We start from the raw sequence: 26,452 nt of genomic DNA, 5'->3' as shown, positions 1-26,452 counted from the left end.
ATGGCAGAGGAATAGGATGGGGAGACCACTTTCTCCCCCACAAATTCATCAACAGAACATTTAAACGCTGAGTAAATTCCACAAAACAACTTCTGAATGCCAGCAGAGGACATCAGGCACCCAGAAAAGCAGCCCATTGTCTTCGAAAAGAGATGTTTTATCAATGGTGCTGTATAGAAGGAGAAGTCTTGAGACTACTGTAAAAATAAGACTGAATACCAGAAGCAGGAGGCTTAAGTCCAAATCCTAAGAACATCAGAGAACTCCTGACTCCATGGAACATTAATCGATAGGAGGTCATCAAATGCCTCCATACCTACACTGAAACCAAGCACCACCCAAGGGCCAACAAGTTCCAGAGCAAGACATACCACGCAAATTCTCCAGCAACACAGGAACACAGCCCTGAGCTTCAATATACAGGCTGTCCAAAGTTACTCCAAAACCATTGACATCTCATAACTCATTACTGGACACATCATTGCACTCCAGAGAGAAGAAATCCAGCTCCACCCACCAGAACACCGACACAAGCTTCCCTAACCAAGAAACCTTAACAAGCCACCGATATAACCCCACCCACAGCAAGGAAACTCCACAATAAAGAGAACTCCACAAACCGCCAGAATATAGAAAGGCCACCCCAAACACAGCAATATAAACAAGATGAAGAGACAGAGGAATACCCAGCAGGTAAAGGAACAGGATAAATGCCCAGCAAACCAAACAAAAGAGGAAGAGATAGGGAATCTACCTGATAAAGAATTCCAAATAATGATAGTGAAAATGATCCAAAATCTTGAAATAAAAATGGAATCACAGATAAATAGCCTGGAGACAAGGATTGAGAAGATGCAAGAAAGGTTTAACAAGGACCTAGAAGAAATAAAAAAGAGTCAATATATAATGAATAATGCAATAAATGAGATCAAAAACACTCTGGAGGCAACAAATAGTAGAATAACAGAGGCAGAAGATAGGATTAGTGAAGTAGAAGATAGAATGATAGAAATAAATGATTCAGAGGGGAAAAAAGAAAAATGAATTAAAAGAAATGAGGACAATCTCAGAGACCTCCAGGACAATGTTAAACGCCTGAACATTCGAATCATAGGAGTCCCAGAAGAAGAAGACAAAAAGAAAGACCATGAGAAAATATTTGAGGAGATAATAGTTGAAAACTTCCCTAAAATGGGGAAGGAAATAATCACCCAAGTCCAAGAAACCCAGAGTCCCAAACAGGATAAATCCAAGGCAAAACACCCCAAGACACATATTAATCAAATTAACAAAGATCAAACACAAAGAACAAATATTAAAAGCAGCAAGGGAAAAACAACAAATAACACACAAGGGGATTCCCATAAGGATAGCAGCTGATCTTTCAATAGAAACTCTTCAGACCAGGAGGGAATGGCAAGACATACTTAAAGTGATGAAAGAAAATAACCTACAGCCCAGATTACTGTACCAAGCAAGGATCTCATTCAAATATGAAGGAGAAATCAAAAGCTTTTCAGACAAGCAAAAGCTGAGAGAATTCAGCACCACCAAACCAGCTCTCCAACAAATGCTAAAGGATATTCTCTAGACAGGAAACACAAAAAGTGTATAAACCTGGACCCAAAACAATAAAGTCAATGGCAACGGGATCATACTTATCAATAATTACCTTAAATGTAAATGGGTCGAATGCCCCAACCAAAAGACAAAGACTGGCTGAATGGATACAAAAACAAGACCCCTATATATGTTGTCTACAAGAGACCCACCTTAAAACAAGGGACACATACACACTGAAAGTGAAGAGGTGGAAAAAGATATTGCATGCAAATAGGGACCAAAAGAAAGCAGGAGTAGCAATACTCATATCAGATAAAATAGACTATAAAACAAAGACTGTGAAAAGAGACAAAGAAGGACACTACATAATGATCAAAGGATCAATCCAAGAAGATATAACAATTATAAATATATATGTACCCAACATAGGATCACTGCAATATGTAAGACAAATGCTAACAAGTATGAAAGGGGAAATTAACAATAACACAATAACAGTGGGAGACTTTAATACCCCACTCACACCTATGGATAGATCAACTAAACAGAAAATTAACGAATAAACACAAACTTTAAATGATACAATAGACCAGTTAGACCTAATTGATATCTATAGGACATTTCACGCCAAAACAATGAATTTCACCTTTTTCTCAAGCGCACATGGAACCTTCTCCAGGATAGATCACATCCTGGGCCATAAATCTAGCCTTGGTAAATTCAAAAAAAACTGAAATCATTCCAAGCATCTTTTCTGACCATAATGCAGTAAGATTAGATCTCAATTACAGGAGAAAAACTATTAAAAATTCCAACATATGGAGGCTGAACAACACACTGCTGAATAACCAACAAATCACAGAAGAAATCAAAAAAGAAATAAAAATATGCATAGAAACGAATGAAAATGAAAACACAACAACCCAAAACCTGTGGGACACTGTAAAAGCAGCGCTAAGGGGAAAGTTCATAGCAATACAGGCATACCTCAAGAAACAAGAAAAAAGTCAAATAAGTAACCTAATTCTACACCTAAAGCAACTAGAAAAGGAAGAAATGAAGAACCCCAGGGTTAGTAGAAGGAAAGAAATCTTAAAAATTAGAGCAGAAATAAATGCAAAAGAAACAAAAGAGACCATAGCAAAAATCAACAAAGCCAAAAGCTGGTTCTTTGAAAGGATAAATAAAATTGACAAACCATTAGCCAGACTCATCAAGAAACAAAGGGAGAAAAATCAAATCAATAAAATTAGAAATGAAAATGGAGAGATCACAACAGAAAACACAGAAATACAAAGGATCATAAGAGACTACTATCAGCAATTATATGCCAATAAAATGGACAACGTGGAAGAAATGGACAAATTCTTGGAAAAGTACAACTTTCCAAAACTGAACGAGGAAGAAATAGAAAATCTTAACAGACCCACCACAAGCACGGAAATTGAAACTGTAATCAGAAATCTTCAAGCAAGCAAAAGGCCAGGTAGACGGCTTCACAGCTGATTTCTACCAAAAATTTAGAGAAGAGCTAACACCTATCCTACTTAAACTCTTCCAGAAAATTGCAGAGGAAGGTAAACTTCCAAACTCATTCTATGAGGCCACCATCACCTTAATACCAAAACCTGACAAAGATGCCACAAAAAAAAGAAAACTACAGGCCAATATCACTGATGAACATAGATGCAAAAATCCTTAACAAGATTCTAGCAATCAGAATCCAACAACACATTAAAAAGATCATACACCGTGACCAAGTGGGCTTTATCCCAGGGATGCAAGGATTCTTCAGTATCCGCAAATCAATCAATGTAATTCACCACATTAACAAATTGAAAAATAAAAGCCATATGATTATCTCAATAGATGCAGAGAAAGCCTTTGACAAAATTCAACATCCATTTATGATAAAAACTCTCCAGAAAGCAGGAATAGAAAGAACATACCTCAACATAATAAAAGCTATATATGACAAACCCACAGCAAACATTATCCTCAATGGTGAAAAATTGAAAGCATTTCCCCTAAAGTCAGGAACAAGACAAGGGTGCCCAATTTCACCACTACTATTCAACATAGTTCTGGAAGTTTTGGCCACAGCAATCAGAGCAGAAAAAGAAATAAAAGGAATCCAAATTGGAAAAGAAGAAGTAAAAACTGTTTGCAGATGACATGATCCTCTACATAGAAAACCCTAAAGACTTCACCAGAAAATAACTAGAGCTAATCAATGAATATAGTAAAGTTTCAGGATATAAAATCAACACACAGAAATCCCTTGCATTCCTATACACTAATAATGAGAAAATAGAGAAATTAAGGAAACAATTCCATTCACCATTGCAATAAAAAGAATAAAATACTTAGGAATACATCTACCTGAAGAAACAAAAGACCTGTCTATAGAAAACTATAGAACACTGATGAAAGAAATCAAAGAGGACACTAATAGATGGAGAAATATACCATGTTCATGGATCGGAAGAATCAATATAGTGAAAATGAGTATACTACCCAAAGCAATCTATAGATTCAATGCAATCCCTATCAAGCTACCAATGGTATTTCTCACAGAACTAGAACAAATGATTTCACAATTTGTATGGAAATACAAAAAACCTCGAATAGCCAAAGTAATCTTGAGGAAGAAGAATGGAACTGGAGAAATCAACCTGCCTGACTTCAGGCTCTACTACAAAGCCACAATCATCAAGACAGTATGGTACTGGCACAAAGACAGAAATATAGATCAATGGAACAAATAGAAAGCCCAGAGATAAACCCACGCACCTATGGACACCTTATCTTTGACAAAGGAGGCAAGAATATACAATGGAGAAAAGACAATCTCTTTAACAAGTGGTACTGGGAAAATTGGTCGATCACTTGTAAAAGAATGAAACTAGAACACTTTCTAACACCATACACAAAAATAAACTCAAAATGGACTAAAGATCTAAACCTAAGACCAGAAACTATAAAACTCCCTTAGAGGAGAACATAGGCAAAACACTCTCCAACATAAATCACAGCAGGATCCTCTATGACCTACCTCCCAGAATATTGGAAATAAAAGCAAAAATAAACAAATGGGACCTAATTAAAATTAAAAGCTTCTGCACAACAAAAGAAACTACAAGCAAGGTGAAAAGACAGCCTTCAGAATGGGAGAAAATAATAGCAAATGAAGCAACTGACAAACAACTAATCTCAAAAATATATAAGCAACTCCTGCAGCTCAATTCCAGAAAAATAAATGACCCAATCAAAAAATGGGCCAAAGAACTAAATAGACATTTCTCCAAAGAAGACATACAGATGGCTAACAAACACATGAAAAGATGCTCAACATCACTCATTATCAGAGAAATGCAAATTAAAACCACAAAGGTTCATTTCACGCCATTTCACACCAGTCAGAATGGCTGCGATCCAAAAGTCTACAAGCAATAAATGCTGGAGAGGGTGTGGAGAAAAGGGAACCCTCTTACACTGTTGATGGTAATGCAAACTAGTACAGCCACTATGGAGAACAGGGTGGAGATTCCTTAAAAAACTGGAAATAGAACTGCCTTATGACCCAGCAATCCCACTGCTGGGCATACACACTGAGGAAACTAGAATTGAAAGAGACACGTGTACCCCAATGTTCATCGCAGCACTGTTTATAATAGCCAGGACATGGAAGCAACCTAGATGTCCATCAGCAGATGAATGGATAAGAAAGCTGTGGTATATATTACACAATGGAGTATTACTCAGCCATTAAAAAGAATACATTTGAATCAGTTCTAATGAAGTGGATGAAAGTGGAGCCTATTATACAGAGTGAAGTAAGCCAGAAAGAAAAACACCAATACAGTATACTAACACATATATATGGAATTTAGAAAGATGGTAACGATAACCCTGTATGTGAGAGAGAAAAACAGACACAGATGTATAGAATACTCTTTTAGACTCTGTGGGAGAGGGAGAGGGTGGGATGATTTGGGAGAATGGCATTGAAACATGTATAATATCATATGAGAAATGAATCGCCAGTCCAGGTTCGATGCAGGATACACGATGCTTGGGGCTGGTGCACTGGGATGATCCAGAGCGATGGTATGGGGAGGAAGGTGGGAGGGGGGTTCAGGATTGGGAACACGTGTACACCCGTGGAGGATTCATGTTGATGTATGGCAAAACCAATACAATATTGTAAAGTAATTAGCCTCCAATTAAAATAAATAAATTTAAATTAAAAAAAATAAAAGACATATGGAAATCAATTGTTTTTGTTTTGTCTATTCTGTGAAGAGAATGCTCTGATTTTATATTATTTGTTTGGTTCCTTAGGCATATTTATCTCTTGTGTAGCAGTAATGTGATTTTTTTTTTCACTATTGGTGGTAGATAAGACCATCTGTTGTTACTATTATTGCTATAAACACCAAAAGGATAAAAAGAAAATTTTATATGGAACATTATTACATTTTTATTATTATATACATACACTCACATGCAAACACACATTATGACCAAACCATGAAACAACAATATTAAAAGAAGTGGGAAGCAGAAATCAAGAAAAATAGCTGCAGCCTTTTAGAATTTCACGAACTGATCCCCTCTCCTCCCTTCCCTGCCTTCTCTTGATTGATCAACTCCTCTGGTTAGAGGACCAGGCAGGCTTCCCCCTCCTGGAGATATTAAACATTGTTTGACCCAAGCTCACTTGTAATACCATGAGAAGCAATATAAAAGTGAGAAATGATATGAAAAGAAAAAAAAGAGAAGCCCACTTTAGGGACAAAAATATCTATTTCCTTGTTAAGAAGGAAAATCAACAGAAATCATTTTTAATCTTGTTCTCTGGCCCAATTCAGCAGCACCAAGGGCTACCACGCCCTGACCAAAGCACAGATGGTCTTGTCCACATAGGAGGTTGACGTTGTTGCTGTCTGCATCTATTTTGAGATCCTCAGTATGAAAATGAGAGATAGCAGTTTAATAGCAATTCAGAGAGAAAGAAGCACAAGCAAAGCGAGGACGACCATTAACCCCATTTGGTTTGGGCTCTCCTTATGAAGGTGCTGTGTCCACGGCCAGGGAGAGGGGAGGCAGTGACGCCTTTGTCTGACACTTAGCAAACGCCCCCAGTTACTCTGCCCAGGCTTCCAATAAAAACCCATAGAATTTCTGATCATGTAATTAAAGGGAAAACTCATTCCTGCTTCTTATTCACTTGCACTTCAGTCATCAAAATATTGATTTCTGAGAGTTATTTGAAGTTTAAAAGCCAAATAGAAAGGTACAGAATATTCTTATTAAAGATTAGACGAAGTCTGCTCCTCTGTCCTGCAGCTTTGTCAGAAGAGCAGTGACAAGGATTTGAGTCGAAGAGATAAACTTAAATCAGAAATGTTGTACACCTGACACAAATATAATGTTGTAGGTCAATTATACCTCAACTTTTAAAGTTTTTGAAAAAGTTGGCTTAAAGCTCAACATTCAGAAAACTAGGATCATGGTATCTGGTCCTATCACTTCATGGGAAATAGATGGGGAAACAGTGGAAACAGTGTCAGACTTTGTTTTTTTGGGCTCCAAAATCACTGAAGATGGTGATTGCAGCCATGAAATTAAAAGACGCTTATACTTCTTGGAAGGAAAGTTATGACCAACCTAGATAGCATATTAAAAAGCAGAGATATTACTTTGCCAACAAGGGTCTGTCTAGTCAAGGCTATGGTTTTTCCAGTGGTCATGTATGGATGTGAGAGTTGGACTGTGAAGAAACCTGAGTGCCGAAGAATTGATGCTTTTGAACTGTGGTGTTGGAGAAGACTCTTGAGAGTCCCTTGGACTGCAAGGAGAGCCAACCAGTCCATCCTAAAGGAGATTAGTCCTGAGTATTCACTGGAAGGTCTGATGTTGAAGCTGAAACTCCAATACTTTGGCCACCTGATGTGAAGAACTGACTCATTTGAAAAGACCCTGATGCTGGGAAAGATTGAAGGTGGGAGGAGAAGGGGATGACAGAGGATGAGATGGTTGGATGGCATCACCGACTCAATGGACATGAGTTTGAGTAAACTCCGGGAGTTGGTGATGGACAGGGAGGCCTGGCGTGCTGCAGTCCATGGGACGCAAAGAGTTGGACATGACTGAGCAACTGAACTGAACTGAATGTTCATAGCAGCGCTACTCACAAAGCCATAACATAAAAACATTGAAATAAAATGAAAGAGCATTTGATCATCAGGAGAAAAAAAAAAAGAAAACAACATAGCAGGTGTTGTAAAAATGCCTTTGGGGTCACTCAGGCAACAAATGAGGTTTGTGGAGAACCAGAAGATGCACACCCAATTTGAAAACATTTGGGTTCAATGTTTTCTGTTAAAAAAAAAAAAAAAAGTTGGTCTGGCCAAACAAACCATACCTGTGTGTTGATTACAACAGGAAGACCTCCTGTTTCTGACATCTGCTAGGGAGAACGGATCTAGACTGTAGGTCTGTAACATCTAGACAGCCTTCTTTTGAAACTGAAGTGTCTCCCTGTCTCACCTCCAAGCCTCCTCAAGTTCAAGAAATACTGCTGCTCCTGGGGCTCCCCCTCTTCTCTTTTTTCCCTCTCCCTAACCTCCTTGCCCCGAGGTGAGGTTTCAGTTGTGCATTTTCTTGAAACCTAGGCTGGGTTGCAGATTCCAAAGAAGCAGGAAGCACCTGGACCTCACTGCTGGGCCTGGAGTTACACTGTACCTCCAAGCTCTATGGTGAGATTCAGGGCAACTCAGCCTCACATTTCATACATGTGAGCATCAGCATTAAAGGTCGTATTTTTAAAATCATAGCTGCTTCTTCAAGCAGAAGTTCAGGGACCTTCAAACTGAAAAAAAATGGAGGATTCTAATATCTTTTAAATGTTTGAAAACCATTGATCTAGTCCAATTCTCTCATTATACAATGATGGTAATTAATGGAAGGCTTAGACTAGATACTCAAGTTTTAACTTCTTGTCCACAGTGTTCCTTCCCCCTATGGATGTGCTCAATGTATCAGTGTCAGGATCATAGAAAGATAGTCCTGAGAAGCTAAACTTTCAAAAGGTCTTAAGGTAAATAAGATAGAAACATGTCAGTGTCTGCTCCAAGAAGATGAACTGAAGGGAGGTAGTTGGCAAGAGCTGCCACTGGCCCATCTTCCCCAGTGAACAGGTAACTGGGCACCCAGACAGCTGCAGAGGTGTTGAGCACCAGAGATAAGGGGCTCCCCTGCAAGACTGCCCCTGAACCTAATCAGCTGTCACCTGTAGAAAAAAAAAAAAAGTGCCAGACAGAGGGATCACATCAGGTGATCATTTCCAGCTCTGGAATCTTCTCTGGAGAGTCCATAAATAAAGGACACCCATCCCAAACTTCTAATGACCTCACCTTTGTGGTCACCAGGCTCGCTGGAGAACTGACCCTGTGCAGTTCCACTGCGACCCCCTGTGATGGTGGGCTGTGGATTACTGCTTTGGTTTGAAGGGCACCCTGTGGAATGAAACAAAACAGCATCTTTTCAAGGTTATGCCCTCCACCTGGATGAATTACCAAAGTGGAGGATACAGCATGGCTAGGGACATCCACATTTTTCTTATGGTTTGAGGCTCTGAGGTGATGAATCTCAGCCATGGATTTGGAGCTTATTTTGAAGAGTTAACACAGGGTGGTTGTGAAAGGGCACCAGTATAGGGAACAGGAGACTTAGTAACTCTCCTGGCCGGACTCTGTACCAGCTTGGTGACATGGGGGAGGTTGGGTAACCTGTCTCATTGATTGCATTGGTCAAATAGGGAGTTGGGTGACCGAGGTCATGAGTGCAGCAGGTGGGGGTTCCAGATGTGACAGCTGGACAGCATTCCCATTACCTTTCAGCGGTGCCACCTGAAGAGAAAAAGAGGGATGAGGCCTCCTCTGTCTCTCCACATGTCTACCCTGGGGCAGGCCTCTCTCTATTCCTTTTGTCTTTCAGTCCTGTTCACTGACCTTTGTGGGTCCATGGTCAATTATGCTGTCATGGAAAAGACAGACTACACACTATCTTTAGTGGCGGAACATCACCAGTGCAGTTTTTCATAGTCCAGTTAGCATACTTCAGTAACTACAGTTAACTTACTGCAAGGAGATCCAACCAGTCCATCCTAAAGGAGATGAGTCCTAAAAGAGATCAGTCCTGGGTGTTCATTAGAAGGACTGATATTGAAGCTGAAACTCCAATACTGTGGCCACCTGATGCGAAGAGCTGGCTCATTTGAAAAGACCCTGATGCTGGGAAAGATGGAGGGTTAGGGTAGGAGGAGAAGGGGATGACAGAGGATGAGATGGTTGGATGGCATCACTGACTCAATGGACATGAGTTTGGGTGAACTCTGGGAGTTGGTGATGGACAGGGAGGCCTGGTATGCTGTAGTTCATGCGGTCGCAAAGAGTTGGACACAACTGAGCAACTGAACTGAACTGAACTAGCTTACTTCACAGTGATAAACATCTAAAGACTTCTCTACCAAGACCACTAATGGCTTGGGTGAGAAAGTGCTGCAGGGATGTTCCTGGCTGTCCCAGGTCTTCTTCCATGCTCCATGATCCACAAGGTCACAATGGGTTGAAAATGTTCCTACATCTCAGACCACCTCAGGTATCTAGAGAAGCCAGGTTCTTTCCAAATAGACCCCTTGGCTTTAGAAGCAACTGTCCTGCCAGCGGGGCCCTCCTCTCCACAGCAGGCTCCTCCCTGAGGTTTCAACCCTAACTCTGTCCTGTCTCCTTCCTCCCTGGCCTGTGATCCACAGGCTGTTTGCTTTCATCTTGCACTGCTTCCTAACTCAGGCTGTTTCTAATTCTGCCAAAACTGCTTCTAGACATATCATACTAGAATATTTGGGACTTTCTCCTTTTTTATTTCCTCAGATGTGTTTCTTTCTATCCTGTCTCTCTCCCTCCTCCTGGATGGCTCCCCTCCCTCAAGCATGGCCCTCCTGGTGGCACCATGTCTCTCCATTCCTTGCAGGCAGCCCATAAGTATTCTGTGATAAGTAATGCAGGCTGCCTTGGACCACATTTAAACAGGCACACAGAGTCCCTGTCCTCATGGAGCTTGCGTTCTGACACAGAGACTGAACATACAAAGAGATGTTTACCCTGCACCTCAGAATGTAACCTTCTTTGGAAATAGGGTGTATACATATATAATTGGTTTAAAATAAGGTCCTGTTGGATTAAGGCGGGTCTTAAACCCAATCATCAGTATTCTTATAAGATGGCCATGTTAAGACACAGGACATGTTAAGGCCATGTTAGGATACACTCTCTCTCGAGGGAGACCTGGGTTCAATCCCTGGGTCTGGAAGATCCCCTGGAGAAGGGATAGGCTACCCACTCCAGTATTCTTGGGCTTCCCTGGTGGTTCAGATGGTAAAGAATCCTCCTGCAATGTGGGAGACCTGGGTTCAGTCCCTGGGTTGGGAAGATCCCCTGGAGAAGGGAATGGCTGCCTATTGTTCTAAGCTTTTTACAAAAATTAATTCATTTACTCCTACAGGAACTCTCAAAGATAGAGACCACTATCATTCCCATTTTACAACTAAGGAGAGGCACAGGGAGCTTAAACGGTTTTCCCAAGAAAATCACACACAGCTGGAGGCTGGCAGAGTCAGAATTCAAACTCATGCAGTTTTGCCCTGAAGTCTGAATTCCTAAATATTACAGGGTGTAGCCCATTTATTTAAACATTTAAAAATCATTAACCCTCACTGTCTTAGTAATGGAAATAAAAATTCAGACTTTATTTCATTCACGTGCCTGGGCCTTTTAGAGTCCCACAGCTCAGCTGCTGCAGGTGGCGGCTCTGGCGTTGCCTGGTGTTTGATGACCCACCTAGAGGACAGACCCAGGCACTGCTTCCAGCAGGGACACAGTCTGGGTAGGTCTCCTGGCTGGTGATCTTCACCTGCTGAGCCTTCCTCACCATGGACCTGGCACAGAGGGTGCTCACAGACGAGGTGCAGAGACCCAGGCTTCCCCTCCTCACTGCTGCTGGCCAGTGGAACTAGAAGCCCGTGTGGTTTCTGGCTGGAGTGACAGCTGGTCAGTAGCCGTTTTACTGGAATTTAAAGAGGCCAACTTGTGGGAGGTCCAACAAGCAAATGCCACCAAAAGCAGCCCAAAGTCGAATTCTTTCCTTAAAGGGCAGAATCTCATTGACACAATTTTTCCCCCCTACAGCTGTATCACAAAGCCTGGCCTCCGCCTCTACCACACAAAACAAATCTAGTAATTTTAGGCCTATGAGCATTTTCCACTCTGATTCTTCACTACTTAATTTCAAATTAATCAAACTTTGACAGAGTTCAAAGAAAGTCTCGTCTGGTAACCACTTTCTCTAACTTGGAGGCTAAGGAGGGAGGCCTTCCTCTCCCCTGGAGATGAGCTTCCTGCCTGTCCTGGAGCATCACTGAGGAATTCCTCTTCCCTTCAGGCATCTAGGGACAGTAGCTCTCCTGTTTCCTGACTCCCAGCAGCCTTAGGTTGGATTCACTTCTTATAATTTATGCCCTGCTTGCTTCCAAAAAGGATTGAGGCAGGGACGCGTCACAGATCATTCTCTCCTTGTGACTGTGTTAGTTGGACCTGGCTTAGTCCTCTTTTCAAGCCTGTAGTAGGCCAGGTTTCATCTGAGACTGTCCCCCTCCCTTGTTAAAATCTATATTTTTAGAGCAATTTTAGGTTCACAGCAAAATGAGGGGAAGGTACAGAGATGTCCCATATACCCTTTGCCCCCACACATACTCAGACTCCCCAGTTATCAACATCCCTCATCAACTGTACATTTGTTATAACTGATGAACCCACACTGACACATCATACTTACCCCAGATCCACAGTTTACATTACAGTTCGCTCTTGATGCTATAAATTTTATGAGTTTGGACTTTATAATGACACATATCCATCATTATGGCGCCACACAGAGTGTTGTCAATGGCCCTAAAAATCCTCTGTGTTCTACCTATTTGTCCTTCCTCACAGCCCCTCACCCCTTGACAACTATTGATCTTTTTACTGTCTCCATAATTTTGCCTTCTCCAGAATGTCATATAGTTGGGATCACATAGTGTGTATTCTTTTCAGATTGGCTTCTTTCACTTAGTAAAATGCATTTGAGATTCCTTCATGTCCTTGTGTGTTAGTCACTCGGTCGTGTCTGGCTGTTCGTGACCCCACGGGGTGTAGCCCACCAGGCTCCTCTGTCCATGGAATTCTCCAGGCAAGAGTACTGGAGTGGGTTTGCATTTCCTTCTCCAGCTTCATGTCTTTAGTGGCTTGATAGCTCACTTCTTTTTAGCACTGAAGACTATTCCATTGTGTGGACGTGTCATGGCTTATCCATTTACCTACAGAAGGACATCTTTTTTGCTTCCAAGACTGGTAATTATAAAGTTGTCTTAAACAAACATTCCTGTACAGGTTTTTGTGTGGACATACATTTTCAGCTCCTTTGGGTAAATACTAAGGAGAATGACTACTGGATTACATAGTATGTTTAGTTTTATAAAAAATTGCCACATTCTCTTCCAAAGTAACCGCATCATTTTGCATTCTCACCAGCAGTGAGAGTTCGTATTGCTCCACATTCTCACCAGCATTTGGTGCTGTTTGTGTTCCAGATTTTGGCTATTCTAATATGTGAACAGTGGTATCTCGTTGATGTCTTAATTTTATTTCCCTGATGATATATGATGTAGAGCATCCAACTGTCTTTCCATCTTTTGAAGGAAAAAAACCAGTATTTTTATGTAGTTTATGTGAGCACTCAAAAAGCATCCAGCAGAGTGTTCTGAATGACAGGATGTTCAAAATACATTTTGAGGGAAGGGCAGGAGATCAGGAGTTATGCAGTCTGAATTGCAGGGAGGTTTCTTAGCCACAATCTGTAAAATGAGGTAAAATCTCTAACCTCCTTCTCAGCGTTACTATGATATTATAGAAATAAGGAGATTGGAAGTCCTTTGTGTGAATGTATGAATTTTAAAACTGCTGTGCAAAAAGTATAAGATGTTGTAAAAATAAGTATTTCTATTGGTTAGTCAAGAAAGAAGCAACTCCTACCTCCAGTATCATTCTGTCTTCTTATAAAACAAAGTTATTTACTTTGCTCTAAATTTTTCTTAAACAAAGCTTAAACAAAGCTCTGAATGTTTATAGTAGCTTTATTCATCATCACAGGAACTGGAAACAAATGTCCTTCAGCTGGTAAATGGACATAATTGTGGCACATCCGCAGACCAGGATTCTGCTCAGCAATGAAAAAGAACAAACTGCTGATAATGGAGCAACACTGACGACTCTCCAAAGTGTGAGGCTAAGTGAAAGAAGTCAGAGCCAAATATCTACATACTATATGCTTTACTTACATGGTGTTTTAGAAAACATAAAATGACAGGGACAGGAAAACCAGTATGGTCACCAGAAGCTGGGGGTGCGGAAGGGATGGACAACAGCAAGGGCATGAATGAACTCTTTGGAAATGTCTTTTTCTTGATTGTGTTGGGGGTTACCTGACTATATGTGATCATCCAATTTTATCAAACTGAGTTTCACTATATGTAAATTATACCTCAATAAATCTGACTTTAAAAAATTTACCAAATTAAAAAACAAAAAGGGTAAAGCCTCCTTCTCCCTAAACTGGATTGTTTCTGGACAGGAGGATGCAATTGCTTCTAACCCACTAGGAGGAGAGTCTGGGGGAAGAGCCTTGCTGTCAACGAGGGACACTTCACAAAACGTTTGCATCACTGACCATAGCTGGTTTTGACACTAAGCAGTTGGCTCAAAGTCTATGAAATTAGCAGGCTGTGGTTGCTTATACATCTCACCCATCACAACTTTATTGACGAGAATGGCTACCAGCTGTCACCTCTGCCTCCGCCTCTGTGCTTGGTGATTCAGACTGCGTGGCCACAGCAAATCAAGCCATGATCCTGCTATGGCTCTTCGTGTTGGGGTTTGAACTCCTGGCCAAATGGCTGTTGCTCAGCTGTTATGCTGCCAATCACCTGTCACTGAGGGTTAAATGTGAGAGGCTTACCCATATCTTCCAACTCTTCAGACATCTCAAAGGCAACTTGCCTTCCACAGCAGGAGGCAGCAGTCTTAGTGATATTCAACTCCTGGATTTTAGAATTCCTGACTTCTGGGGGGCAGGGTACAGAGGAAACTTGCTATTTTACAGAACAAGCTGCAGAAGGGCCTCAAACCCATGAGTGGGAAAAATGATGTCAGGAGCATATCACCTAAGTCATAACAATTTTGAGATCACTGGAAAATGTATCCACACAAATGAACCATACTCTTGGCATAATGGATCATAGCTCATTACAAAAAGAAAGCTGCCTGAAATCTTTCACATACTATTGCTGTGTTTTAATTTTTCCCTGTCAGATAGGCAAAGACATAAGATTCAGAAAATTCTCTCTTTTATAAAGGTTTTATTATAACTGTATTTGAGATCTGACATGCACTATCTTTTTTTACTTCCATATAAATTTTATTTATTTTTTTATTTTTTAAATTTTATTTTATTTTTAAACTTTACATAATTGTATTAGTTTTGCCAAATATCAAAATGAATCCGCCACAGGTATACATGTGTTCCCCATCCTGAACCCTCCTCCCTCCTCCCTCCCCATACCATCCTCTGGGTCGTTCCAGTGCACTAGCCCCAAGCATCCAGTATCGTGCGTGCATCGAACCTGGACTGGCATCTTGCTTCATACATGATATTTTACATGTTTCAATGCCATTCTCCCAAATCTTCCCACCCTCTCCCTCTCCCATAGAGTCCATAAGACTGTTCTATACATCAGTGTCTCTTTTGCTGTCTTTCCTCCAAAAGTGAGAGAAATAGTTTCATCTTTCTGAAGTTACAAAATTATTATTCTAATCATAGAAGAGTTTTTCACAGACTCATTTTTTTTTCCCCCTCAAGTAACTTCATACTTAGGAAGTGGGGACAGAGAGGAAATTGACACTTACTGAATAGCTGCCATGTGCCAGGTCCCATGAGGGATACTTTGTGTAAATTACCTGCTATGATCCTCACAACAGTCCTGAGAATTAGACCTTAATGAGTCCCATTTTGTAGCTAAGGAAACTAAGGTTCAGAAGTTAAGCAATTTCCCCTAAACCATATGACAAACCTGGTGGTACAGCCAGGATTTAAAGTAATTTTGACTCCAAAGTCCACATGCTTAGGATGGTATATAAAACTCTCCCCAAAGCTTTGACTGGTGCCATATCCAAGATGGAAATCAATGTTAGAGCTGGTCTACTAAAAAGAGCATTGGGTGAAGACTCAGAACAGGGCTCTGATATTTGTCATTAAGCTTATGTAACACATAAGGGGAGACAACTTATGTAGACTCTCTGTGCTTCTGTTTGATCTGTTTGGGGAGAAAACAAAATCTGCTTTTCTACACACAGAAGTCTTTTGAGGGAAAAAGTTCAATAATTCTTGTCACAGCACAGTTAGTTTTCCTATAAGGTTTCTTTACTATTATTTGGACAGAGTCCCCAAACTAATAAGGGTTTCATAAAATGTGACATCACATTTTATGATTCTATGTGAAAAAAATGAAATACATAAATGCAATTCAAGAGTGTTGTTGACATCATTATTAATCAATTATTGACTACAATGCTGCTTCACTCAATGGTGAGGTGGTAAAGATACCATCTGAAGAACTGCCTTTTTGCAGCCAGATTCTGGAGCTCTACATGAAGTCCGTAAGGGAGGAAATGATTCCCACCCAAAGAGGTTCTATTCTTGGGTTTACTCTGAAATTTAATCTTGAGTCCTGTGATGCCAACCACTGCACCAAAGTTTCATCTTCAGCATTTCCATGCCGTGTCAGTATGATATCAGGAAAAAGCAGACCTCAGTTCCACACTGGCTTTGCAGCTTCTTCTCTAACTGTTAATTAGGTTAACAGTACTTTACCTGCTGGGTGTTTAATTCTAACATGGGCAATAATTTGATTTCAGAACAAAGGACATTCCTTTGCATCACAAGTTACTTTATGGTAAGAATTTTACTGCTTGTGCCCAGTGAGGTTTGGCAGAGCCCATTTCTTGACAGAAATCTCGAGGCTAAGGCCAGACTCTGTCTCTGCTATACACCACTTCCCTGAAGCCATGTTTCTGGAGCTCTCTGTATGTCCTGACCCAGCTCACAGACAAGGCACATTTTCCCAAAGTAAATCACAATCCTTAACCATCACCCCCCAAAACATTCTCCTTCTCTAAGAAGTTATACCTGTGGTTATCAGAAACCAGTTGCAGACCTTTACCTACAGAGAGTCAGAGAAGGTCAGACAGTGCAAGTAGACTCTGCAGGACCCTCACATTGCCTGAAAGGCACCTTCCTTCAGTTAATCAGAGCTTGGAAGACAGTGGAGCTAGCGTGAGCTCTCCATTCACCTCAAGCTCAGGTGCACCAGTTAATTCCTTCCCCTAGATGTTGTTTTACTCTTGTGTGGAAATGGCCTGAAATACCAGGAATGGAGAGGCAGCTGGCTCCTGCCAAGAAGAGTTTGGAACTTTTCTTCCCTCACATTTTGAGAAATCACATGTTTTGTGCAAAACAACCAGGAATATTTCCAAAAGACAGAAACAGAACGAGTGAAGAAACAATGGAATAGGGTGGAATGATAGAGATGCATAAAGGAGCATGCTTGTTTTCCTCCTATCTGTCCAAAGTGGATATTTTCCCTCACTGGGTACATTCATTTGACTTTCCTCTACTGTTTGACTTGTGATCAACAATGTGCTTATGCACAGATTCATCAAACTGAAAAACATCTGCCTAATCATTTTTACCTTCAAGAAGCTTGGGCCATTTCAATGTATTATTGTTGGTTGTTTAGTCACTAAGTCATGTCTGACTCTTTTGCAATCCCATGGACTGTAGCCCACCAGGATCCTCTGTCCATGGGATTTCCCAGGCAAGAATACTGGAGTGGGTTGGCATTTCCTTCTCTGGGGGATTTTCCTGACCCAGGGATTGAACCCATATATCCTGCATTGGCAGGCAGATTCTTTACTACTGAGGCACCAGGGGAAGCCATTTCAAAGTATATCCTCAGCTGTATATTACAATGATTTTGACTCTTTGGTGTTTAATAGAATTCCCTTCCAAGGAGTGCTGACATAATATAGAGTACTTGATTATACAAACAGCGTCCATTTGAGGGAAGCATGTTTTTTAATCCTCTATGTTGAAGATGAAAAATCTGAAGCCCCAAACTAAATCCCATTGTTCACCTTGAGAGTAGCTCCAGCATAAAGCAGTTACTTAAACAGTAGTTGAATAAGTGAATGAAATAAAGACATTTCCTAATTTGAAATATAGTTGTTCTGTGCACCTAGGGATATTTCTGGGAATCTAGTTCTAGGAAATTATTGCAACAACCCAGTCATTGCCAACCCACCAACAATGCTAAAGGAATCAACCTTTCAAAATTAGAAAAGACTAGGAGGAAGGCTTACCTGAGAGAGGTTTAAAAGTTCAGGCGTTTTAAGTATTAAAACTTGGTTCTGCCATGATGTGGGGTCAGACTTTTAAAAGAAGTTAACCTGGAGAAGGGGGAGAGCCTGTCTGGATTCTATGCTTGCTTTCCTCTTTGGAAACTACATTTAAAGCAATTCCCATTGGCTGGCATCACATGATGTGCCCAGGGGTTCCAGCTGCAGCTGGTTTAAAATGCCTGCTCACAGGCTCAAGCAAGAGGGCCTCTCAGCCTTGGCAGGACTGAGGATGCCGTTCCAAAAACCACTCCCCTTAGAAGGCATTAGAAGGAGAAATGGCAATAGATTTTAGTGCTGTTATCCCCTGTAGGACCAAGGAGGGGAGTAAGTAGGAAGCTAATCAGATAACAGAGAGAAAGAGAAAACAATTTCCAAAGCACTGAAGCAATTAGATGAGAAAGTGCTATAAACCAATGGGCTCTTCCTGCTCCTGGAGGGCTAGGGGAAGAGAGGCTGCAAGAGCCAGCTCCTCCTGGAGACACCCTTTGAAGTTCCTTCCCAGTCCCTCAGGCTCCGCTGTCACTGAGGGCTTCTCCCCTGTGAGATGAGGAGCCTGGCACTTTGCTCTTGCTTAAAAAACAGATCTTGAGTTAGAAGGGTAATTTTTAAAAATTGTGCTTTCAAAAACTTAGAGAATGAGACATTGTAGACCTTTAAAAAAAATTCCCTGCAGGTTGTTTGTTTTGATAGTATTTACTGAGGAACGTATGCAATTTTAGTTGACAAAATCTAGTTATATCCATTCTCTGAAAGTTAAGAATTCATTAAGAAAAAACAACAACAATACATTAGTGATGGGTGACAACTATTGGTTTTTACTTCTACTATCCCATCTATCCAAACAGGAATATGTTTGCAATTATTTTTCTGATTAAAAAAGTACATATTTTTAATTGTTTTGTTATGTTTTCCCATAGCAAGAGCCTATTATCAGCATTAATCAAAAATAAAAACACACACACACAAAAATAATAATGAAAACACAATAAAGCATGCCACTTCTCACCAAGGTGACACTTGAAGTCGTTTCCCTCTCCTTGAAAAAAGAAACTGAGGAAGGCCATTTTTGCCCAGATCCTCAGCAGGCTCTCTGCCTGTGAACCCACATCTCACAAAGGCCCTTTCTTGCCGGCACAATGTTCCGCACACAGGAAATGTGTGTGCATGTGCCTAGCATGTTCCCCCGTTTGTTTTCTTTTCCAGCATTGCTCACTGGCTGGTGAACAGTTCAGGCCCACAGAGAGCTTGAGACCACCAGCTCATGTATTTGAAAGGCATCTGTTTATTTTGAAAATGCAAATGTGGCCTACCTCAAAGACTGACAGGCAGGAAAATACCAGGGAGCAAAGGGAGAGGTATCCAGTCTGGAGCCCTGTCCCTCCCTCGATCATGCCCACTGAGATCACTCGCCATCAGAACCACTTGAACAGCTCCAGGAGTCTGAGCGAACGGCCCACATTTCAAACGAGCAGGCTCGTCTCTCCCAAGTCCAGCCCGGCGGATCATAGCTCACCTGATTTAAAGTACTGATTGAGTCATTTCCAAAAGTACCCTGGGACTTGGAGATGGTGGTGCCCAGGCCAAGTACTGCCTGGAGGAGGGCCCCTAACACTGACACCAGTCTCCTAACAGCCAAAGCCCTGTCCTGGGGACAGATTCCTGGAGAAAGCCCGGGAAGGTTAATACCCTGACTTTGATCTCTGTCAAGGCATACCAGCAAGAATTAATTTACATTTCAGATGAAAAAGGTTGACAGCATGAAAAGGCATCTTGTTTCTGGTATGTGAATGTGCCGTAATAGATCGGGAATTCTGAAAGGAAGTTCTGAGGAAGCTAAAGGGATAAGCCGAGCGGCTGCTTTTATTGGGAAGAAGATGAAAGGAAAACAAATTTCAATATGCGCCGCTCTGTAGCAACATGTAGGCCAAATGCTTCCTAAATTTCAAGGGCTATTCTTTCAAAAACTATGTAACATAGCGTTGCAGCATGATTTAAACAAGCAAAAAAAAAAGACAATAGGCCAGAACTTGAAATATAAACCAAACACATTGAAGAGTCTACATTTCAAATGAAATGATCTGTTGAAAAAATAATAAATTAGAGAATAACCGTAGAAAATACCCAGAAAAGGTTATGTTGTGATAGCATCCCTAAGCCACTTCTGCAGGCTTCAAAAGTAAGAGTACCCCTATATTTGGAGTTTGTTCTACTTGAAATGTCCCCGGGACATGAAGAGCTTGTAAGGAGAGGATTATACTTTAGGAAGAACACACCCCAAAACAGAGACATTGGAATGAGCTGTCTTGCTTTTAGATCAACACTGCCTTTGAATCGAAAGATAAGGAGAACATTTTCAAGTAAAAGTAATCTGCCCATAAAATTGCAAATGTCATTACCCTATCTGAGTATCTTTACCACTTACACAAAACCAGCCCCTCAACTCCTGTCCATGATGTTGGCTGAAGGGCAATGAGACATTGCCCGCCCTTGCTCTGGCTGTCACACTCTCCTGCCAAGAGGGTGAGGTGGTGTCAGTACCACCCTCAATAACTACATGCCCACCCAAGCCCATGGGGACTCAGAAGCTCCCAATACCACTTGATATGCACGACACTGGCTGCCAGGCTAAGAAGGAGGGTGTTTCCAAGGTTTAAAAAAAAAAGAAGCTACTTAAAGAAATGTGTTCTCTCCAGTCCCATGAAACAAAAGGACCCTTTCATAGTGTACCCACCCCACAGGTGCTGCGCTGAAAAGATGCAGCCGAGCGTCCTGATATAATGAAGCCACTCACCTGTCTGTTCTTATGCATTTTCTTATGTCTGTTCTTATGCATGTGGCAATAACAGAGTCCAAAAGGGAGCCATCTAAAGATGATTTTCAGAGAGGGAAAATTTGATTTATGGTCCTACACACTTTATGATAAGGGAATCAACAATAGATAAGCTCAAAGTTTATATTTGAAAATACATGTTAGGTTTTGAGCCAAACAGTGTGATCAGTCCAGTATCTTCTCTTGGTGTGGGCGAGGGTAAGGGGAACTCTGTGTGTGTGTGTGTGTGTGTGTGTGTGTGTGTGTGTGTGTTGGACAGTGGGGAGGAAGAGAGAAAATGCATTTTGAGTTGTTTTACTTGTTGCAACTAGAGCTGGATCCTTCTTCCTGATGCTTTGACGCTGTGGAGCTTAGAATTCCTAGGGGATGGTGTTAAAAGTTGCACTCTGGGGTTGAAATGACACTCTTTCCTCCCAAACATTTTGTTTTTGAATAAAGTTGTCTGGCCTTACAGGGCCAGAGAGTTCTGAGAAGTGCCTCAAGAAGCCAGGCTCTGAGTAGAGATCTCCTCGAAAGGGGTGCAGTTGTTTCCCTTAAAAGTTTGTTCCAAGTGTGGCAGTATCTGAAATCCTCTCTCTCTGCTGCAAGTCCGCTGGCCTGGTCACGTCTCTCTCGTTCTGTCTCTGATATCTTGTGCTCTCAGAGCCCGGGTGTGTCTGCTCTGGGGCCTGTCTCTTCCAAAGCCTCAATTAGGCACATGCAGCTTCAAAAGACAGAGGGAGCTGAGCCCCACAGCCCCTGGGGATACTGCCCTTTGCAGAAGAGCAGAGTGACCTGGGAGCCAGAGCTTGAGGTGCTCAGGCAGCTACAAGCTGAGCCACAGCATGCTAACCCCAGGGGGCCCAGAGGACCACTGCAGTCACACACAGGCCTGGGTGTGGGAAACACAGTTTGCCAGGCAAGTACCTGAGTTAGTCCTATCTCTGTGCTATGAAGAGATAGGCTGAGCATATAGTTAGAGAATTCCAAGGTTGGAAGACCTTTCAGACCTTTCTAGCCAATGTTCTTGTTTGCAGACAAGGGACGGGTGACTCCAGGAGAGGAAGGGAATTGCTCAGTTGGCAGTATGTAAAATGGACTCTATCCAAACTGGCTGTGAATAAATGCTGACTCGACTTCTGACTGGCTGTGTGACTATGGACAAGTTATTTCACTTCTCTGTGCCTTGTTTCCCCCTGTATAAAATTGGGAATACAAGAGAACCGACTTGAAGCATCCTTAGCCAAGGTCTGGCATGCAGCCAGTGCTCTCAATCATCACATGGACGGGGGTGAATCAGAACAAGCGCTAGACCCACTAGAACTCTTGACTCCTCTTCCAGTGCTCCTGAATTATTAACCTTTCAGCTTTTTGAAACTCATATGAACTTAATCACAGAAGATTTCCAAGTGGATGCTATGAAAATGATGTTTTAATTACCTGCGTGAATATGAACAGCAGACTCACTCCTTCTGTTGCTTATTTTCTTAAATTTCCTCCGAGCATCATATCCTCTCCAGGCTAAAAATATAAAACCATGTGCTAGGAATGAGATTAATTTAAGAATGTGCCAGAGAATTGATATAAGCTGTTTCCCTCCAATCCTCTACCCCTCTCCTCCTCCCCACTGCTTTCTCACTGAACAAAATAAGCAGAGCTACGTGAGTGATGGTGGGGAAGAGGGGCCTCTCTGTACTCTCAGCTCGGCCTCCAAGATGCTTTTGAGGAGGAGTCATTTTGGTTCAGGCAGTGAATTTCTGCAACCTCTGGATTCCACTTAGGAATCACTTGGCCCTGTGCAGGTGAGGTGGGTCCCTGTCATTCCAACCCATGGAGGAAGCTCTGCCTTCAGGACTTGAGGGGTAGGAGAGGACTGGAATGGCCTGACTCACTCTGTATTTTTTATTGGGAGAAAGGTATAAGACATGAAAGTTGAAGGAGAGAAAAATAAATAATAATGATTAGTAGCATCACATTTGCGTTTGGTGAGGGGAGACTATGTATAGAACTGTGTTCAGGGAGGGAATGCGTGACGGAAAGGGAAAATGCGTGGGAAATGAATGAAGAGAAGAGAAAGGGAGCCTGGGGCAAGGGGCAGGGTGTTGAGTCCTTCAGAGCGCTAGGCACTGAGCTGCCACCAGCAGCATGACCAGCTCTCCTTTTCACTTCCTCCCTGAGCGCTACAGCTCTCCATGTCACTGAATGAAGTCATGGAGTCCATGTGGACGTTATGATTCTGGGTTATGAGAACACAAAGGAAATCATCTGCTGTGCTCAAGACCTGGGACAACTGCCTGCAGTAGCACAGGAGCTCAGACGCTGTTTGTGACACAAATGACATATGTGTGTGCAAAGAGGCACTGACAGGGCTGGGTGTAGGACAGAGCCTAGTGATAAGCTGCCTTGGTTTACAAGCTCTGTCTGAGCCAGGAAAGCCTCCTAGATGTGACAGTAGCAGTTCTGAGGCTGAAAACCTGGTAATGGACATGAAGTGTGCATGAGGTGGGTCATCTGGGAGCTGGGGCACATGTCTGTGTGATTGGGGTTTTACATCCACCCACTGCTACTGCCTCTATCTTGCCGTGGGTAAGGATGGCTCGTTTGCTTATCTGGAGGTCAGAGACTGTGGCAGTCTTGCTCACAGCTATACCCCCAGCACCAAGCACAAGGCCTGGCCTGCAGTAGATACTTGATAAATATTTGCTGAAGGCAAGAGGGAGGGAAGAAAAGGCACCACTGAGAAGAACAAAAGGTGAGTGGCCTCAAGCACTTAATGAAATGCCAAGATTCAGGGATGTTTACCTGACTGGATGGCAACAGCCCCCTTCTCTCTCTTCTCTCTGACTCTTCTGTATCTCCTGGCTCCCAGCCACCCCTTGGCATAGGCCTGCAGCACAACCACTCTGCCTATGACTTCCCGCAGCAGCAAATTTAACTGCTCAACATGATAATACTTGAGAAAAACCTGAAATAAGACATCAGTTTTAGCATTACATATAGGCTCCCAAGGGCTCCTCTGGTGCTCAGGGGTAAAGAAGTGTGTTAGTCTCTTAGCTGTGTCTGACTCTTTGCTACCCCATGGACTGTAGCCCACCAGACTCCTCTGTCCGTGGGATTCTCCAGGCAAGAACACTGGAGTGGGTAGCCATTCCGTTCTCCAGGAGATCTTCCTGACTCAAGGATCAAAACTGGGTTTCCTACATTGCAGGTGGATTCTTTACTGTCTGAGCCACCAGGTTCAGATAAACCCTGCCAGTGATTCTTCAGTGGTAAAGAAACCACCTCCCCATACAGGAGATGTGGGTTCTCCCCTGGAGAAGGAAACAGCAACCCACTCCAGTATTCTTGCCTGGGAAGTCCCATGGACAGAGGAGTGTGGCGGACTACAGTTCATGGGGTTGCAAAAGAGTCAGACACGACTGAGCGACTAAAAAACAAGAATAATGGACTCCCACAAAGAAATTCACTCTGCTCCAACAAATTAACATAAATATTAAAACATCATCTAAATAAAGTTTACAGTGACTTGATTTATGCTAACATTACTGATTTCTTAGAAGCAAATACGATTAATTCCCCTTGTAGGGTCGAGCCAATATGGGACTATTAATATACACAGATGATGAAGTTAACAGCGTTTTAGGAGATCCTAAATGTTCTCTAGGCCTCAGTTCTGCCATGAGTTCCATTTTCTCAGCTTCCTCTTTTCCCCCTCAGCTCTGATGGAGGTGTTAAACCAGAAAAACTGACCAGGGCCGACAGAAGTTCTGAGGGAGGGGGGCTTGAATGGGCCACAGTGATCTGATTTCTGCTGAAGAGCAGCAGCATTGCCATCCACACTCAGGCTGAGGCTGGCATTGTAGGGCAATTCAGAAGGGACCACAAAAACCTGAAATCTTGTAGGAATATGATGTTCCCCCAAATGAAAAGCTAGACATGATGAGACTACTAATCAGAGTGGGCAGTAAACAACATGAGTCTAAGGAAAAAAGGACAAAAGTATAAAAGATACTCATTATTGTCATTAACATGATTTGTGTATTTGCCTGCAGTGCTGGAATAAGCAGCACTGAAAAAAAGGACATTTAAAAATGAGCTCAAAGATCTCATTCTAGAAATGTTAAATGGTTCTCAAACTACACGCAGAACAGGAAAGAAACTCTCCTCTTTTGGCCTCTGAGATCCTGGGACTCCGGACCCAAGACCAGCAAAGATCACTGTTAGGTTGGGGTCTTGTCTGGTAAGTTGCAAAACTTACAGAGCTATTCAAATCACTGATAAGAGACCGAGGTACACAGCAGAGCATCTCAAGTGACAATCTAAACAACAAAGAAAGAACTACCTTTGTTTTTCCCAGCAGCCAGTGATCTAATCTGGACTTCTCCAAGATAGCGATGCAACTCTCTTTGCTAGCAAGAGGTGTTTGATGTGCTCTGAATGCCAAGTAATAATACCTACAAAACAGAACAGTGAAATAAAGCATTTTTAGTCACCATTTGATTCAGCATCATAGAGTTGCTCTGGGCCCATTGACATGCCTTGTTTTTCAATATCAAATATTTGTTGAGCATCAATAATAGTGTACTAGGTAGTGGAAGACACACAATTCATGCTTATTAGCACTTATCTACTTTCATATTTTCTGCTACGTGTATTTTCCTGTTAGTATTGCTTGTAATTCACATTCAAAGCATACTTGGCATCTTTTACATGCAAAATCGAAGTATGTAATCCTTTAAAAAACTGAAGTTTAGACAGCTCTCCCAGCAAAAGTTACCATTTTAAATGTATTACTCTTTTAAAAATAATTTGTCATCTCACTGTATAAATTTGGCTCTGCTTTGAAAATTCCATCTGAAGCAATGTGTAGAGAGCAAAAATGATCACAGCCTGACACTACTGATTTTGTCTGTTAAGCTCTGTGTCTCTTTCAAGGTAAAAAGTGGGTATGTTTTCTTGAGACAATCACCAAAACCACAGTTGTCTTCCTAAATTACTCATTTTAATAAACTTCTGTACTTTCAGATGAAAGAGTTTCTGGGTAGATTCAAAGAACATGACCAGATTATATATATATATATGTAAGTTTGTATATGTGTATGTGTGTATGTCCATACGTATGTCTATATACATGTATATGATGTTGAATATATTATCTTTTTAGAAAACTTTATCTTAGCTTTTCTTTTAAAAACTTTCAAGCATCTTTCCTCTGCTCCTTGTTGCCATCTGTAATTAAATTCAACCACTTGGAAGTATTTCCTTGTCAGAGGGTTTTCCTGTCATTGCTCAGACAAGGGTGATCTGTTATTTTAGAATTGCTTTAAAATATAGAGCCATTTATACTTTTTAAGAAAATCACCAAAATATAAAATATGTCCTTTCCTCTCACCAAATATTCCCATGCTTTCTGTTTATGGAAAGATAAACACACTTGATTAGCACTTGAGCCATTTAACTTTAT

General features: G+C 41.6%; 1 protein-coding gene across 1 annotated transcript in view; it reads right to left on the bottom strand.

Moving 5' to 3' along the window:
- Positions 1-26,452, bottom strand: part of MYO3B (myosin IIIB) — a 444,395-nt gene that overhangs the window by 128,980 nt on the left and 288,963 nt on the right. The window contains 4 exon segments of the mRNA XM_070360748.1: positions 8,985-9,086; positions 22,429-22,509; positions 23,791-23,953; positions 25,331-25,442. Coding sequence (XP_070216849.1) covers positions 8,985-9,086; positions 22,429-22,509; positions 23,791-23,953; positions 25,331-25,442 — 458 coding nt within the window.

The sequence above is a fragment of the Bos mutus genome, chromosome 2, assembly GCF_027580195.1.
Source record: "Bos mutus isolate GX-2022 chromosome 2, NWIPB_WYAK_1.1, whole genome shotgun sequence".
NCBI classification, from domain to species: domain Eukaryota; kingdom Metazoa; phylum Chordata; class Mammalia; order Artiodactyla; family Bovidae; genus Bos; species Bos mutus.
The sequence above is the reverse complement of the archived record's forward strand: the minus strand, read 5'-3'. Positions and strand labels throughout refer to the sequence as shown.